At 54.0% G+C, this 15995-nt stretch overlaps 1 protein-coding gene across 36 annotated transcripts in view; it reads right to left on the bottom strand.

Moving 5' to 3' along the window:
* Nucleotides 1-15995, bottom strand: part of ZMYND8 (zinc finger MYND-type containing 8) — a 105176-nt gene that overhangs the window by 57333 nt on the left and 31848 nt on the right. For 23 of the 36 annotated variants that reach the window (XM_070051734.1, XM_070051728.1, XM_070051729.1 and 20 more), the window contains 3 exons: nt 13056-13204; nt 5859-6077; nt 2029-2142 (listed from right to left, as the gene is read on the bottom strand). In XM_070051734.1, the coding sequence (XP_069907835.1) occupies nt 2029-2142; nt 5859-6077; nt 13056-13204 (482 nt within the window). Of the gene's footprint in view, nt 1-2028; nt 2143-4660; nt 6078-13055; nt 13205-13969; nt 14159-15995 lie in introns of those variants that run through there. The other 13 variants (XM_070051736.1, XM_070051747.1, XM_070051751.1 and 10 more) reach the window with 3 other exon arrangements.

Here is a 15995-nt window from a genome sequence, read left to right as displayed (position 1 = left end):
TGGGTTTTGCATTTTATTTTCAATAGGACCCAATGTAATAGGTCCACTCCACTCCAAGACTGACAATACACGACTATACTATGAAACCTGGACCCGTCTGTACCCTGCAGATGTCGTTAACCAAAACCAGCTGGAGGGTGACACTTGGCTGCAGCTGAAGACGACACAGAAGAGACAGCTCCTTGGGTGCCAAGGGGGGATAAAGCTTAGGGAGTGGTATTCTGCTACTCCTTTGAGAAGCCAAGTTACCTTAAATAGAGAGAGACTACAAACATTTTTCATTTTGATCCATTTTCTTAAGCCCTACTAGAATCAGGTCAAAACGCAAGGCCCAGTTTGTAGAATGCTGGTTGTGTGCCCATCAATAAAAAAAATCTAAAATACTTCATTAAAATTACAGTAATACATCTGAAGGGCTTATCTGCAGTCATCCAAGCACTCTTACCAGAATGGAAGACTAGCCACTGTAAAACCAGCAAGTCTCTGCCCTCATTGATTTCACATCAAACAATGTACATGAGAAATTATTGTTCTCTTCGATTTTTCTCTTTGCTTTCTAATTCTACAGTGTTGACAAGTTACAGGACCCAGTCTTTTATACACAGTCGTTAGCAAATGAAAATTAAGCTTCAAAAAACAGAAGTATTCCTTGTCACTGAACATAAAAATCATAATAGTTGGGACCAGCGATACGGTACAGCAGGTTAAGCCACTGCTTGGGACGCCGGCAAACCGTATCAGAGCGCCAATTAAGAGTCCTGGCTACTCTGCTTCCAATCCACCCTCCTACTAACCTGCCTGAGAGTGTAGCCGATAATGGCTCAAGAACTTGAACCCCTGCCACCCATGTGGGAGACCTGGCAGAGTTCCCAGCTCCTGACTTTAGCCTGGACCAGACCTGGCTATTGGGGCCACTTGAAGAGTAAACCAGCAGACAGAAGATCTCTCTCTCTCTTTCTACCCCTCCAACTCATCACTCTGCCTTTCAAAATCATTATAGCAGAAAAAAATTTTTGGATTTTTTTAACTGTTTTGAGGCTACATATTTTCGCTTCCAATAATTGTTTGGTTAGACAAATAAGGTCCCATTTTAACAATATCCAATTGGCATCATGGCATTAAATTTCAGAACTTAATCTGAGAGGGGCCGGCACTGCGGCGTAGCAGGTAAAGCCACCGCCTGTAGTGTTGGCATCCCTTACGGGCACCAGTTTGAGTCCCAGCTGCTCCACTTCCGATCCAGCTCTCTGCTGTGGCCTGGGAAAGCAGCAGAAGATGGCCCGAGTCCTTGGGCCCCTGCACCCACATGGGAGACCTGGAAGAAGCTCCTGGCTCTTGGATTCAGACTGGCCCAGCTCCAGCCATTGCAGCCATCTGGGAAGTGAACCAGCAGATGGAAGACTTCTCTCTCTCTCTCTCTCTCTCTCTCTCTATCTCTGAGCCTTTGCCTCTGTGTAACTCTGCCTTTCAAATAAAATAAATCTTTAAAAAAAAAAACACAAGGTATTTTCCATAATAAACATACGAAACACAGTGGCCATGGTACTCAGACCTCAGGTGGGCCAGCACCGTGAGCCACACACCTGCCCATCGGAAGAGGCCACCTTGCTTTCACACGTGGCGTTCCCTTACCGGGCACAGCCTGCACCTCAAAGCCCCTCTCAGGAGTGGAGGAACTGCCTCTCGCCAGCTGTGTCTCACGTGCAGGCTCCATCAGCAGAGCTGGGGCTCTACGCAGCTGAGCCGCTGCAACCCGCCCAGAGGGATGAGGGCTCCTTTCACAACCAATCGGAATAACCCCGCCAAGCTTCCGCTGCTTGGCAAGTCCTGGGAAACTCGTTTCGTGACACAGAGAGCTCACAACCAAGACGCAGTGGCTGCCATTGCGAAGCTCGTGTTTGACTACGGGTGTCTGGACCTGGACCCACAAGAAAGCCCACGGAGGAGCTCGGAGCAGGCAAGAGGTCGACAGGACAAACCCAGCCACCGTTTTCACGGAGTTTAGAACGAGAGGAACTTTCTTCTTACCCCTGGCTGTTTCATTTTCTGAATGGCAAACTTGAGCAGGTAGGATAACTGTTCAATGGTAAGCATTGTCATGGCTTTGCTCTGGGTCTCGATGCACTCTGCTACTGTAATTTTCTACAAGTCAAAATCATAGACAAATAAGCAGTTAGGAAACGTTAGTATCCACAGCCTCACTTCCCTTGCCACCTTCTTTTTGGTTTTTGCGCCAGGAAACTCACCCATTAGCAAGCAATTCCCATCCAATGAGCGAGGACCCCAATCTACCGGCCCCAAACGGACTTGGCGGGTAAAGCTATAAAAAGCACATCAATTCAGGTACCATCATCACAGGAAGCATTTTCACTCCTGAGGGTGACAGGACCTGAGAGAGGTGTGCATCTAAGACAGGGCCCTGAATTCTGCCAGTGTTAAAACCCTGGGATTCAGGCAGGGGCTAAGACAGGCACTGACGGTGAACACTGATCGACCACTCATCTCAACCACCTAGGGCTCTGGACTATCAGAAAGGAAAGAGACAGACTACCCTGTAGAAAGAATCCAGGGAAATGCAGTGGACCGGCATGGGCTATGACCTCGTTCTCCATCGCCACTGATGTGAACTCCACTCACAACATTCTGTCTACCGGGGCCAGTGCTGTGGCACAGCAGGTTAAGCCACTGCCAGTGAGGCCGGCATTGCAAATGTGCACCAGCTGGGAGTCCCAGCGGCTCCACTTCCAATCCAGCTCCCTGCGAGTGCACCTGGGAAAGCAGCAGAGCACAGCCAAAGTGCCTGGGCCCCTTCCACCCCTGTGGGAGACCTGGATGCAGTTCTAACTTCCTGGCTTCCGTCCAGCCCAGCCCCAGCCGTGTGGCCATCTGGGGAGTGAAGCAGCGTTTGGAAGACCTAACTCTCCCTCTCTCTCTGTTGAGTCTGCCTTTCAAGCAAATAAAATAAATCATTTTTAAAAGGGAGTATGTTTATGTCATGGGCCATGAAAGTTATTTCCTAAGACAAATTCCCATCAAAGCGGATTCAGAAAAATGGCTGAAACCAGGCTGTGCTATGAAAACCTGGCTCGGAATCCCAGGGCTTCGCAAGGGCTCTCAGTAACAGCAACAACAAAACTGTTCAACCCTGGCAACGCCAGCAAGTGCTCCCTAGCCACCTGTAGAGGGAAAGCTGAGCAGAGTTTGCTCCAATGGACCTGGATCCCAGTCCCATTCCATCTCCGGAACCTCCAAAGGGAGCTCCCCGCTGTGTGTGGTCGGCTGACAGGTGCTCAGAAGCAGAAAGAGTGGGGGATGCAAGGGCCTCACAGCTGAGCTACCAGGGCCGAACCCTCTCATGGCCCGTGTTGCCGGCCTCCCCTGGAAGCAACGTGGGGCCCTGAGTCGCAGACACACAACACCTACCTGCTTGAATTGCAGTCTGTGTCCGGCTAGCTATCCAAGGCAAACCCCAGGCTGCAAGTCACAACTCTCCCTCCCCTCCCTGCTGCCTGCCAGTGCCTGCGGTTCCCACAACACTTAAAAGTGACAGGCGAGTACTCCAGAAGCCTTTTCTGCACAGGGACTGGTGCCCCAACGCTGCCCACTAAGTCCAAGGGCAAATCGACAGGAGCAGGAGGCTGGCAGGTGAAATCCACCTGCCTGGTGCCTGCATCGCTGCACAGCAGATTCAGCTGCTGTCTGTGATGCCAGCATCCCATGTGGGCATCGGTTCAAGTCCCGGCTGCTCCACTTCCAATCCAGCTCCCTGCTAATGTGCCTGGGAAAGCAGTGGAAGACGGCCCAACTACTTGGACCCCTGCACCCACAACTCCTGGCTCCTGGCTTCAGCCCAGCCCAGCCCCAGCCATTCTGCTTTTTGGGGAGTAAACCACCGGCTGGAAGATCCTTCTGTGTCCCTCCCTCCCTCTCTAACTCTGCCTTTCAAATGAATCAAAAAATCTCTTGGGGCTGTCGTGGTACAGCAGATTAAGCATCTGCCTGTGACAACAGAATCCCATATGAGCACCAGTTCAAGACCTGGCTGCTCCACTTCCAATTCAGCTCCCTGCCAATGCGCCTGAGAAAACAGCTGAAGATGGCCAAAAGGCTTGGGCCCTGTGCCCACGTGGGAGACCTGGAAGAAGTTCCAGGCTCCTGGGTTCAGCCTGGCCCAGCTCTGTCTGCTGCAGCCATTTGGGGAATGAACCAGCAGATGGAAAATCTCTCTCTCTCTCTCCTTCCTCCTCCTCCTCTTTCTCCTTCTCCTCCTTCCTCTCTCTGTAATTCTGCCTTTCAGATAAATAAATCATCTTTTAAAAATTTTTTTAAAAAGCCTCCTGCTTGATGACAGGACACGTGAGAAGCAAGACTCGGGCTCATCTACCCATGTCGCCGGAGCCCTCAGCAGCCTCTACGGCACTGGGGGACCCAGGCCCTCAACAAGGAGACGAGAGCTGGGTTCCGAACAAACGCCAGCTGGCCCCACCTCTGGTTGCCTCCGACACGTGGAGCCACTACCTTTGTTGCAACATCTTTAAACACCAGGGAAGAGACGGTCAGGGCAAAAGAAAACGGTGCAGGCTCCACCTCCCACACCAAACGCAGTAGAATGAGGTCAGGCTTTGAACCCAGAGCAAGGCACTGCTGGGCCCAGTGTTACCCTGCAAATGTCTCTGTTGAGAGTGACGCCAAGAGAACCAGCTGCCATCTCTTGCCATTTCACAGGCAAGACACCATTTCAACGTCATCATCTTCGCGAGTGACATCATAACCTCTTCTTCCCGTACAGACGGTATCACAAAGACAGCACATGGTCTTTGCACTCCACACACAGCTTCCTCATTTAAGATTGAATTTCCAAAGTGCTTTGGAATCCAGAAGACTTTTCCCATGAAACACTTTCGTAGGCGGCTTCTTGTTGTAAGCGGCTTAGAGACGCCTAATGGCTGGGAGTCGTCAAGACCTGAAGGCGCCTCGGGAGGGTAGCAGCTCTCGTCCCTGGCTTAATGGAGAGCGTTCAGGCTTGGCCGCAAACGGAGCACGTCGGCTGCCTCCAGGATGCCCAGGACACTGCTGCCGCCAGCCCCGTAGCTGCAGCTCCCGCTGCCTGCGAAGTCTCCCCAGTGGCTGCAGGGCTCACCCTGCCCTCCCCGGCGTCAGCGCTCAGCGAGGACTTCCGCGCCTTGTGTGCTGAAGGAAGGACACATCCTGCACGCCCCAACTTGCTCTTCCCATCCTCCACTCGGGGTCTCCAGGGCACTTTTCTTCAAATTCATTACACATAACTTTATTCTGTTGTTTTACTTATTCACATCCTTTTCTGCTGACACAAGCAAAATGATCCAAGCCCGTTTTTGTACACTGTCGAATTCCCAGCACCCAACAGGCACGGGAGTGATCCTTGCTCGGCAAAAGCCGCGGTCAGATGGTCACCACATGGAACTCACAACCAAAACCGGTCTTCCCAGCTGGGCTCCAGCAGAGGATGCGAATGATGCAGGAGAAAAAAGCACCCAAAAAGACGAAAACGAGCAGAGAGTTGCAAACCGTGTGAGCTGTTGCTGATCTGCTTGTTAACTCCCAGGGCATTCAATGCAGAACCAGAGACGGCTGCAGATCTCCCAGCGACCCGAAGACCCGTGAAGCACAGAATTCAATCCTGGACGCCACTGTCTCCCACGTCGAGGCCGCTGCAGATGTCTGTCCAAAAAGGAGGTGACTGGGACAGAGCGGATGGGAGGCAAAAAAAAAGTCTCTTTTCCCTGTATCTGGATTATTTGAAAAATTAAAACTCAAAGGAAAAAAAGAGAAAGAAGAGGAAATGAGGCAGGTAACGCATTCATTCATCAGGAACTAACCTCACATTCAGGACAAAACCAGTCCCCCTCTGGTTCCGATGTCAGTCTCAGACACTTAGCGTGATAAACCCGGGGGCAGAGCTCACAGCAAAGGACTTGGCCTTCCCGGTGACAAACCCAGCAGTAGAAATCATTCCGTCCGTCCTGCGGTACAACATCAACAGGGTCTGTGGTGAGTGGCTGCTTCATATAGTAAAACGGACCATGTCTTAGCTCTGACTGAAATGTAGGCAAGAAAGACAGGTGCGGTTTCAAAACAAATGTGCATTCTCAACAGGAATCTGAACAAGTACATCAGTAACAGCAAGCGCAAATTACAACGTTTCACAAACGCATTCAAACGTCAAGCGGACTGGGGGTTCCTCTACTACCCAGGCATTAACAGGTGGCTAAGTAACACAGAGCTTCTTTCTACCTTGGGAGGCCACAGACTGAAAGCTGGAATCTAAGTGACAGCCCCAGCAGGGTAACATAGTAGCTACAACCCGGGCGCCCTGGGGCTCTAATTTTCCCTCTACAGGAACCAGCTGCAGCATGGCCTTGGCCGTGTCTCCTAACCTCTCAGTATCAGTTTTCTCATCTGTAAAATGGAGACAAAAATTACCCAGCATCACGGTACTGAGCTGCGATTAAGTGGGATGAGCCCACGGATGCCTTAACACCGTACCACCATGACTAACATTGCAAACACAGTTAAAGCCCAGAAGATGGAAGTCCAAAATTGCAAAGCCGCTAGAAGTATGGCAACTGGCCTGGGAGTTTTTCAACAACAGGCATTTGGAGAACAAAGCACCTGGATCTGAGTGAGTCACCAAAAACACAGTCATCTCTCTTCCAAGCCTCCAGCGCATGAAGTGCTCATGCTTATTCAGACTCCAGAATGTGGGGGACCCTGTGCTGCCCGGCAGCCGGATCTCTCACTCAGAGCGATGTTAAGATGCACCTGGTGAGGGATCCATGGCAGCCAGCCAGACTCCCTCCTGTCCCAGCACGTCAGGGAAAACATTTCTCCAATCAAGTGCTACAGAACACAGCAAAGCCAAACTCCAAACACGTAACACCACTCAAAAGAACCTGACTCAGTAGGAAAACATCAGAAACCTGAGTGGGTGTTGGCGTTGTGGCCCAGTGGGTTGAGAGAGGCCACCCAGCACCCCATACGGGAGCAGTGGTTCAAGTCCTGGCTATCCCATTTAGGAGCCAGCACCGCTGCTGCACCTGTGGAGGCAGCAGAAGATGGTCCATGGACTCAGGCCCCTGCCACCCACAGGGAGATCCAGGTGGAGTTCTGGGCTCCTGGCTTCTGTTTTGGACCAGCCCTGGACGTTATGGCCCTTTAGGGAATGAGACAGTGCATGAAGGATCTCTCTCCCTCTCTCTGTCATTCTGCCTTTCAAATCAATAAATCTTTAAATAGCCAGTGTTGTGGCACAGCAGGTGAGGCCGCCACCTGCAACTCTGATGTCCCAGATGAGTTCTGGTTCAAGCCCTGGTTGCTCCACTTCCGATCCAGCTCCCTAATGATGGCTTGGGAAAAGCAGCAGAACATGGCCCAAGTGCTTGGGCCCCTGTCACCCACGCGAGAGATCCAGATGAAGCCCCTGGTTTCAGCCTCATCCAGTCCCAGGCGTTGCAGCCATATGAGGGGTGAACCAGCCGGTGAAGATCTGTCTCTGTAACAGTGACTTTCAAGTAAATGGAAGAGTCTTTAAGACTAGGCCTAAGATAAAGGCCATATTATTAGTAACTGCATTAAATTCTAAGTAACATCAGTTTTAGTCCTGGCTTAACACTTCTACATTTATTTAGTCATGTGAAAAGTAGAGTGACAGAGAAACAGAGACAGAGAGAGCGAGAGCGAGAGCGAGAGATCTTCCATCTGCTGATTTAGTCTCCCAATGCCCACAACAGCCAGGGCTGGACCAGGCTGAAGCCATGAGTCAGGAACTGCATCCAGGTCTCCCACATGGGTGGCAAGAGCCCAAGCATTCAAGCCATTATTTGCTGACTTCACAGGCACACTAGCAGGAAGCTAGATCAGAAACAGAGTAGCTGGGGCTCACACAACACTCTGATATGGGACGTGAGCATCCCACGCAGTGGCTTAACTTGTTGCACCACCACACTTGCCCCTGCTTTATTTCACTGGCCACCGGAGAAGGTAAGCAGTCTTTTCGCTGGAAGGGCCACATGTCTTCTTCCTACCTTTTCTGAGATTTACTTATCTATTTGAAAGGCAGAGTTATAGAGAAAAAGGAGAAAGGGAGAGACAGAGAGACCAGATCTTCTAGCTGCTTGTTCATACCCCAGGTGGCCACAACAGCCAGGGCTGGGTCAGGCGGGAGCCAGGAGCTTCATCCAGGCCTCCCACGTGGGTGCAGAGGCCCAAGCACTTGGACCATGTTCTGCTGCTTTTTCCAAGCCATCATTAGGGAGCTGGATCGGAAGTGGAGCAACCAGGGCTTGAACCAGCACCCATACAGGATGAAGGCATCGCAGGCAGTGGCTTTACCCACCGCGCCACAATGCCGCCGCCCTTCCCAGCTTTTCTTAGGAAGATTTAACATTCTCCAATGTCCACCCTCGCGGACAACAGGCCTCACGGATGCTTACTCGGCCAGCCTTGAGGACCAGTCCTTAGCAGCCCCACTGTCACGCCTCCCAAGCGAACAGCTAAGTCTGGCAAGTGCCATCACTTCCCCGTTTCAGTTCACCTTTTAAAATAGAGCAGCCGACTCGGCTTCCAGGGGAAACCCTCGCTGCTGCCTGCTCCGGCCACGTGACACGGGCAGCCTGTCCTGCTGTATCCACCCGACTCGCACCCAGGGAGGCGCCGGGGCAGACACGGCCTGCCTCCTTCCACAGACGGGAATGCTCCCATAGAGAGACTTCTGTGGCCTCCAGGCCCAGGGCAAGCTCTCCCGCCGGCCCTCTCTCTTCCCCGCACCCCGCACAGGCTGACACCTGACGCCACCAAGAGCCTCATGGTTCAGTGAGAGCCCCAGAGATCCGGTCTGTGTTCCACAGAGCTCGGCCTAAGGCAGAGCGTCAGAGGGGGAAATGAGCAAATAAACTGGAAACCCCACGGGCGGGCCAGCAGCAGGGCTCTCAACCTGAGAGACGCGCGGGCCAGCAAACAGCTGTGGGAGCAGTCGTGCGCGGGGCCCGGGCCAGAGCCACCCCCATGCACCTACAACCGCACAACAAACACGTCTGGTGATGCTGCTAGCGCCCCCTTGCGGGGGAAGCGGCCCTGAGATCTGCTCCTATGGGTTGGTTGTGTGTTCAGGAAAACTCCAGCCCAAGGTTACGGTAGGGGCAAGGAGTCCCAGAGGGACCTGGGCGTGGGAAGAAACCCCCACTGCAAGGTGGAGGGAGGTCGGGGCTTTTCTGGGGTGCTCCTGTGGTTCCTGTAAGATGGCAGGAAGTCCTACTTCCGGCACCTGCCTTTCATTAGGTCAATAACAGGACAGGCAGAGTCATTAAGACCTAAAGGCAAGTGGGAGAATCAACTGTGACAGGGAGAGCGCATCTCCCTAACCGAGCTTCTCGGGGCCTCTCTACTAGAAGCCGGCTATTGATCCTTCAGCGTTGGCTCCCCACAAGCCCATCCCTGCCTCCCCCATCCCCCGGCCCACCCCCACGCCAGGAGGCCAGGTGTGGAGGCTGGCGTTCGGGGGGGGGGGTCCCTGGTGTGGCATCCTGGGAGTGCCAGGCCACTGCAGACTCCTGGGAGGGTCCCCCCTGCGTGGGCAGCAGTACCTGTGGCTACAGACGGGCTGCCTGGCTCACCTCCTAGACAGCTACCTCCCTTGTCTGCTTATTATCAGTGTTTCGCCAGGAACGCAATCTGATAACAAATGCGGACATTTGAAAGAGGAAAAGTCAACTTCAGGAAAAATGAGTTAGGACTGTGTTCCCGGCCGGCCAGTGAGGCCAACAGGTCGCCACCTGTGCTTGCAGGGGACACACACAGGCTATGACACAGGCGTTCTCACTGCCCGGCTGCCCCCACACACAGGCAGGCTTCACAGAACAGGGAAAGGGCCTGTTTGCTTCTGGACGCCTGAAACTAAGGAGCCAGCAACCTTTTTCTTAAGGAGAGGCAACAGTCAAATAAGTGGACCTGGTAGCCACTGCAGTACAGTAACAGATCATATGCCCAGGAAGGGATGGGCCGTGTGCCAATAAAACTTTATAAAAAACCAGACTCCAAGCACATCCGGCACACAGGCTGTAGCTGCCGGCCCCGGCCTACATCAAGCAGAGAACAGGTGCTCCGGCCGCGCACACAGGGAGTCCACAAGCCCCAGCTCTACACAGGCCAGGCGGGTCACCTGCATGAGTCCATCAGCCTTCGCAGCAGCTCTCGCTCTCCTGCCAGGCGTGCAGGAAACAGCACTGAGCCCTGGGCTGAGGACTCACTGGCCATTAGCTTCGCGGAGGGCAGGCAGCAGGGAAGGGGTCATCTCCTGGGGGCAGCCCCACCCTGGCCATGTGACGGGGGCAGCCAGGCTGCCACACACCCTGTGCTGCCTCGTCTGGAGCAGCCGGCAGCCCCAGAGCTGTCCCTCTGTCTCACTCTCTGTCATTCTGCCTTTCAAGTAAATAAACTATTTTTTAAAGTTCTTTGTAAAACTCTCCTAACAGGGTCCAGCACTATGGCATAGTGGGCTAATCCTCTAGCTGCACTGCCAGCATCCCATACGGGCCCTGGTTCGAGTCTCAGCTGCTCTACTTCCGATCCAGCTCTCTGCTATGGCCTGGGAAAGCAGTAGAAGATGGCCCAAGTGCTTGGGCCCCTGCACCCGCCTGGGAGACCTGGAAGAAGCTCCTGGCTCCTGGCTTCAGGTCAGCCCAGCTCTGGCCATTGTGGCCATTTGGGGAATGAACCAGAGGATGGAAGACTTCTCTCTCTGCCTCTCCTTCTCTCTCTGTCTCTCCCTCTTTCTGAATGTGATTCTACATCTCAAATAAATAAATAAAATCTCAAAAAGAAAAAAACCTCTCTTAACAGTACTCACTTCCCAATACAGACAAAAGAGATGCAACAGAATCCAAACTTCAAGTGCATGCCCTACCTCCACTAGTAACCACAGGTCTCTACTAAACATGGGAATGCCCGGCTTCTTTGTTTTTATAAGGTCAGAACGACTTTCTTTCTGGAACACAGAGAACGCAGAGTGAAGAACAAAAGGGAAGAGGTGGACGACATGGAAACAGGGGAAGTCCGAAGAAATGAATGCCCAGAGACCCCCAGGCAAAAGCAGTGAGTAGACCAGGTGGGCTCGGTGTGAGACCACAGGGAGGGGTGGGGCATGTGGCCAATCAGAGCACAGACCTCCTGTGTCCTCAAGGGGCAGCTCTGCTCCCAGCTCTCGCTGGACTGCTCTGAATGCTACGGCCTGCATATCCAAGGTGATGGTGTGAGGAGGTGGGCCCTTGGGAAGTGACTGGGTGCTCAAGGCACAGCATTAGGAATGGGCTTGGTACCTGCATGAAAGAGACCCCAGGGAGACCCTCACCGCTTCTGCCACAGGAGGATGCAGCAAGCAGCAGCTGTCTGCAAACCAGAAGAGGGCCCTCACCAGAACCCATGACCATGGACTTCCAGAGCTGGGAGAAATCATCTCCACTGTTGATAAGCCACCCAGCTACGGTAACTTGTTACCATAGCAACCCAAACGGACCAAGATGCTGAGTCTAAGAACTTGGAGGCCGGCGTCATGGCTCACTTGGCTAATCCTCTGCCTGTGGCGCCGGCACCCCGGGTTCTAGTCCTGGTTGGGGCACCGGATTCTGTCCCAGTTGCCCCTCTTCCAGTCCAGCTCTCTGCTGTGGCCCAGGAGGGCAGTGGAGGATGGCCCAGGTCCTTGGGTCCTGCACCCGCATGAGAGACCAGGAGGAGGCACCTGGCTCCTGGCTTCGGATTGGCGCAGTACACTGGCCGTAGTGGCCATTTGGGGGGTGAACCAACAGAAGGAAGACCTTTCTCTCTGTCTCACTGTCTATAACTCTGCCTGTCAAAAAAAAAAAAGAGAGAACTTGGAAACAAGATTCTCTCAACACTCCGGTCCATGTGATCTTGGCAAGAAATCTGACGAAGTCCCTCAGACTTAGAGCCAGCCCCTGCACCCACATGGGAGACCCAGATAGAGCTGCTGGCTCCCGGCTTTGGCCTAACTCAGCCCCAGCCATTGCAGCCATAGGAGAGTGAACCAACACATGGAAGATCTGTGTGCGTGTGTGTGGTATGACTCTGCCTTTTAAATAAATACATAAAATCTTTTTTTAAAAAATCAACTTCAAAACAACCCCGTGGAACAAGCAGCACCCCTCTCCTCACTGCCAGATGAAAAGGCCGGGCACAGAGAGGTTAAATCCCCCACAGCAGCCGAACAAGCCTGAGCTGGCATCTCGCTCTATAATTTTCAGACTGAAAATAGCTTCGTGCTCAGAGCACACACCTCTCACAGGCCATGCGTTTAACCGCTGCTAGCCCTCCTCCTGCGGAAGCATCAGCCCTGCCCTGTGCCACCTCCTGTCCCTCTCGGACTCAACGGTGCTTGGGACGGATGATGGCGCCCGAGACTCCCGCCACAGACACTGCCGGGAGAGCTTCCCCGGAAGTCGGCTAACTCGCTGTGCGCGCGCTCTTCATCACAGCAGCCAGCTGCATTAGAGAATCTGAAAGCCAAGTGCCACGTGGTCTCTGACCAAGCCCTGGCTGCCCAGGTCTGGCAAAGATTCGTGCTGCCCAGGGGCTGTGCTCAACGGGCAAGAATGGAGACCACTGACCCAAGTCTACCTGGGGCACTGCCTCTCATCACAGCCCTAAGACCCATTTTACAGATGAGAAAACTGATACCAGACAGGGAGCACACTTCAGCCCCGCCACCACCTACAGGCAGAGCTGGGCATCAATGCCACAGAGGGAGAACAACCCTTAAAAAGGGAAATTATTCCAAAGAAAAGCTCCGAACTCTAAGGGACAACATCCTTATCGTATCTGGGTCACAGTTCTACCCCCCAAAACACATCCAAAAACCCACTGGTGGTTTGGTCCTAGGCCCACTGGGAGCTGCCCTATGCAAGCGACAGTAGCGCATGCAGGTGCCAAGCAAACACCCAGCGCGCCCAGGCCTCGTCCCCCCACCCCCACCCCGGTGCCGCCGCCACTCCCGGGGGCTCCGTTACCTGCTCCTTATTGTTATTATTCAGTAAGCCGGGTTTCTTTTTCTTTTTAATGGGGCTTGTGGATGTATCCTGTGGCGAGTGGCCATTGGAGGAGTGCGGAGGGCTGGGGAACTTTCTTTTCTGGGCTGTTCTTTCTGCAGAGGCAGGATCTGAAAGAGACACAGCAGCACGGGTTGTGCAGCAGTCGGGGCGGCCTCGGCCCGTCACGGAGGGTGTGCGGAGGACTGGGACAGGGACCCGCGCCCTCCCGTGCCATCCCAGTGCCCCATCCCCAGCTCCTCCTCCCCCGCCTCTCCCTTCGCTGTCTCAGGGGTCACAGTCTTTCTCCAGCCTGAGCAACATCTTTTGTAAAATCTTAATGCACTCCCAAAATGGAAAAACTGGGAGACTTCACTTAATAATCGAAGTTTTGGGCTTCTATTAAAGAAAAAAAGAGAGAGACCAGGAACTATGCCCATTTTATATGGAAATGTGCTTCCTGTCTTGCCACGGGCCCCACCCTCCCCTCCTGGGCCCCTTGTCCACAATGCCAGGACCAGGCTGATGTCACACAGGCTTCGGGATCCTTCTTATCCCCAGGAGACGTTCCTTCTCTGCTTCCATGCCCGGCAGCAAAAGCAGGAAGCCATGGAAGGTAGGCCATGGACAGACACTGCAAGGCAAGGAAGGCACGCACACTTCCTCGTGGGAGACCAGAGCCTGGCAGGCCAGAGCACACCTGTGTACAAAGGGTGTGCCCCGCCCACCAGAAGGTTCTCTCGGCCCAGCAGGTGTTTGAGATCCTCCTCCAAAAAGACAGCATTCTCACTGCCTCTACCTCAACCCCCCAGCCCCACTCTGGCCAACCCCCCCACCCCACCCCATTCATCTCATTAACGCAGGTCCACGTCCAGCACCACGCAGCCGACCTTCACCTGCAAGGACAGGAATCTGCTCCATGACCCCCGGTGCCTCGGCGGCCTAGGGATGAGAGCCCGGTGACAGCCAGCACGGTGCCCCTCGCATCCCGAGGCACCAGGAGAGCAGGCAGCTCGGCTCCACCAGGAGCACAGGGCACGGGACTGGATGTGAAACCCGGAAGTGACTATTCCCAAAGATATCCCTCCTCCCCTAGCCGCACGGCTCGGGCAGGCCCCAGCACGCAGGATGTGTGGGCCTCCCCATCCCTCCACCTGCTGATGGCAAACTCAGAGTCCAACAGGGCCACTGGCAAGGCCTCTCGGGGCCTTACCTTCAATGGAAGGTTCCAGCACCTTCTGCAGACTAACCAAGGAAGACCGTGAGCGCTGGCCCAGCACCCAGGCCCCCTGAGGGAGCTCTCCCAGGGTGCCACATGGAGCGCCCACCTGAGAGGGAATTAAATTCTAACCTCTGGCACCTTGGGAATCAACAGATCCCAGATCACCTCACAGCCACCAAGCTGGAGGGCGGGAGAGCCCAAAGCGTCGGCTCCAAAGCACACGACAGCTAGTTACTGGAAAGTTCTCTAGGACGTGCGGCCAGGGGTCCACAGGATTCCCCAGAGAAAACCTCTTCTCATTCACACAGGGGCCCTCATCCCACTCCATGTGACCCATGACCCAACAGTGTCCTCCTAGAAACACTGTACACAGTGCAGGGCAGCAGAGCAGGTGCAAGACGGCTCAGCGCAGCACTGTGTGTTGTCCCCAACATGGGGACAACCAGCATGTCCACAAATAATGGCTCACAGCCATGCAAGGGGACGTTCTGCTGCCCTCAAGAACAGAGGCATCCAACACAAAGCTTCTCCTTCAAGCTGAAAAAGCAACACATGTCCAGCGCCACGTGTGATCTGATACCAACCTCCTGAGAAAGACAGACACGCACTCATGTTTGCAGAAAAGCACGTAGGAGAGACCCCAGGGGGTGGCAGAGGGAATACCTTCCACTACGCCCCGTTGCGTCCTGGATTGACCATATGCCTCGACACTAACAAAATCAAAGTTGAAAACAAAGTATGCACACAGCTGAGAATCGCAAAAAGCAGCAGGTATAATCCGAAGCCTGCGATGAGCCAATGGAAGGGCGGGGGGTTGGGGGGGGGACACACAAAACATGTAGATAAAGGAGCCGGATAACCACGGGCTTATGACCCCCAGGGAGGAGTTTGGTGTTTGCTCTGCGCGGCCCTGGTACTCCCCAGGAACTGTGCTCAAACGGCAGAGCGTGGGTACCTGTGAAAGGCGTGAAGCTGCCCTGGGAGAGCAGGTCTGTACACGTTTGTGGGTTTTTTGTTGTTGTTGTTGTTTTTGAGAGGCAGAAAGACCCAGAGAGTAACAGACACGTTGAGGGAGTACCCACCCATTGGCTCACCCCCTAGACGCCCGAAGCCAGAAATTCAACCCTGTCACCACGAGGGCAGCAGCAACCCAAGCACGTGGCCCCTCACCTCTGCTGCCCAGGGTCTGCACTGGCAGGAAGCTGGCGCGGGCCCTCAGGGGCGGGACAAGGCCCTACCAGGAGGCTTAAGAGCAAGGCACACGGCCAGCCCAGTCAGACAACACTGCCAGCAAGTGAGGGAACGTAAGCACATGGTGTGATCCCAGGCTTCTCTGTGGAGTGGGTGGGACCCCGGCTTGGTGGTCAGCACGTGGAGGCACGCGGGACTGGGGACCAGGAGCTGCAGGCAGATGGGCCATCAGGCAGCAGCACGGGTAACCCGGACACGGCAGCGGCAGCAGCCCACAGGGTGGCTCCTCTTGCACGGGGTTACATGGCGGTGGCCATCAGCCAAGGCCTTACCAAGCAGAAAACTTAGCAGTCTTACTGGGCCCGCTGACCAGCAAAAAACATATCTATCACGGAGACCTGCCCGGTTTCCATGGAGTACAGCTTAGAATGCTTATGACATGCTTTTTTTTTTTTTTTTTTTTTTTGACAGGCAGAGTGGACAGTAAGAGAGAGACAGAGAAAAAGGTC

The sequence above is a fragment of the Oryctolagus cuniculus genome, chromosome 11 (assembly GCF_964237555.1).
Source record: "Oryctolagus cuniculus chromosome 11, mOryCun1.1, whole genome shotgun sequence".
Taxonomy (NCBI): Eukaryota; Metazoa; Chordata; class Mammalia; order Lagomorpha; family Leporidae; genus Oryctolagus; species Oryctolagus cuniculus.
The sequence above is the reverse complement of the archived record's forward strand: the minus strand, read 5'-3'. Positions and strand labels throughout refer to the sequence as shown.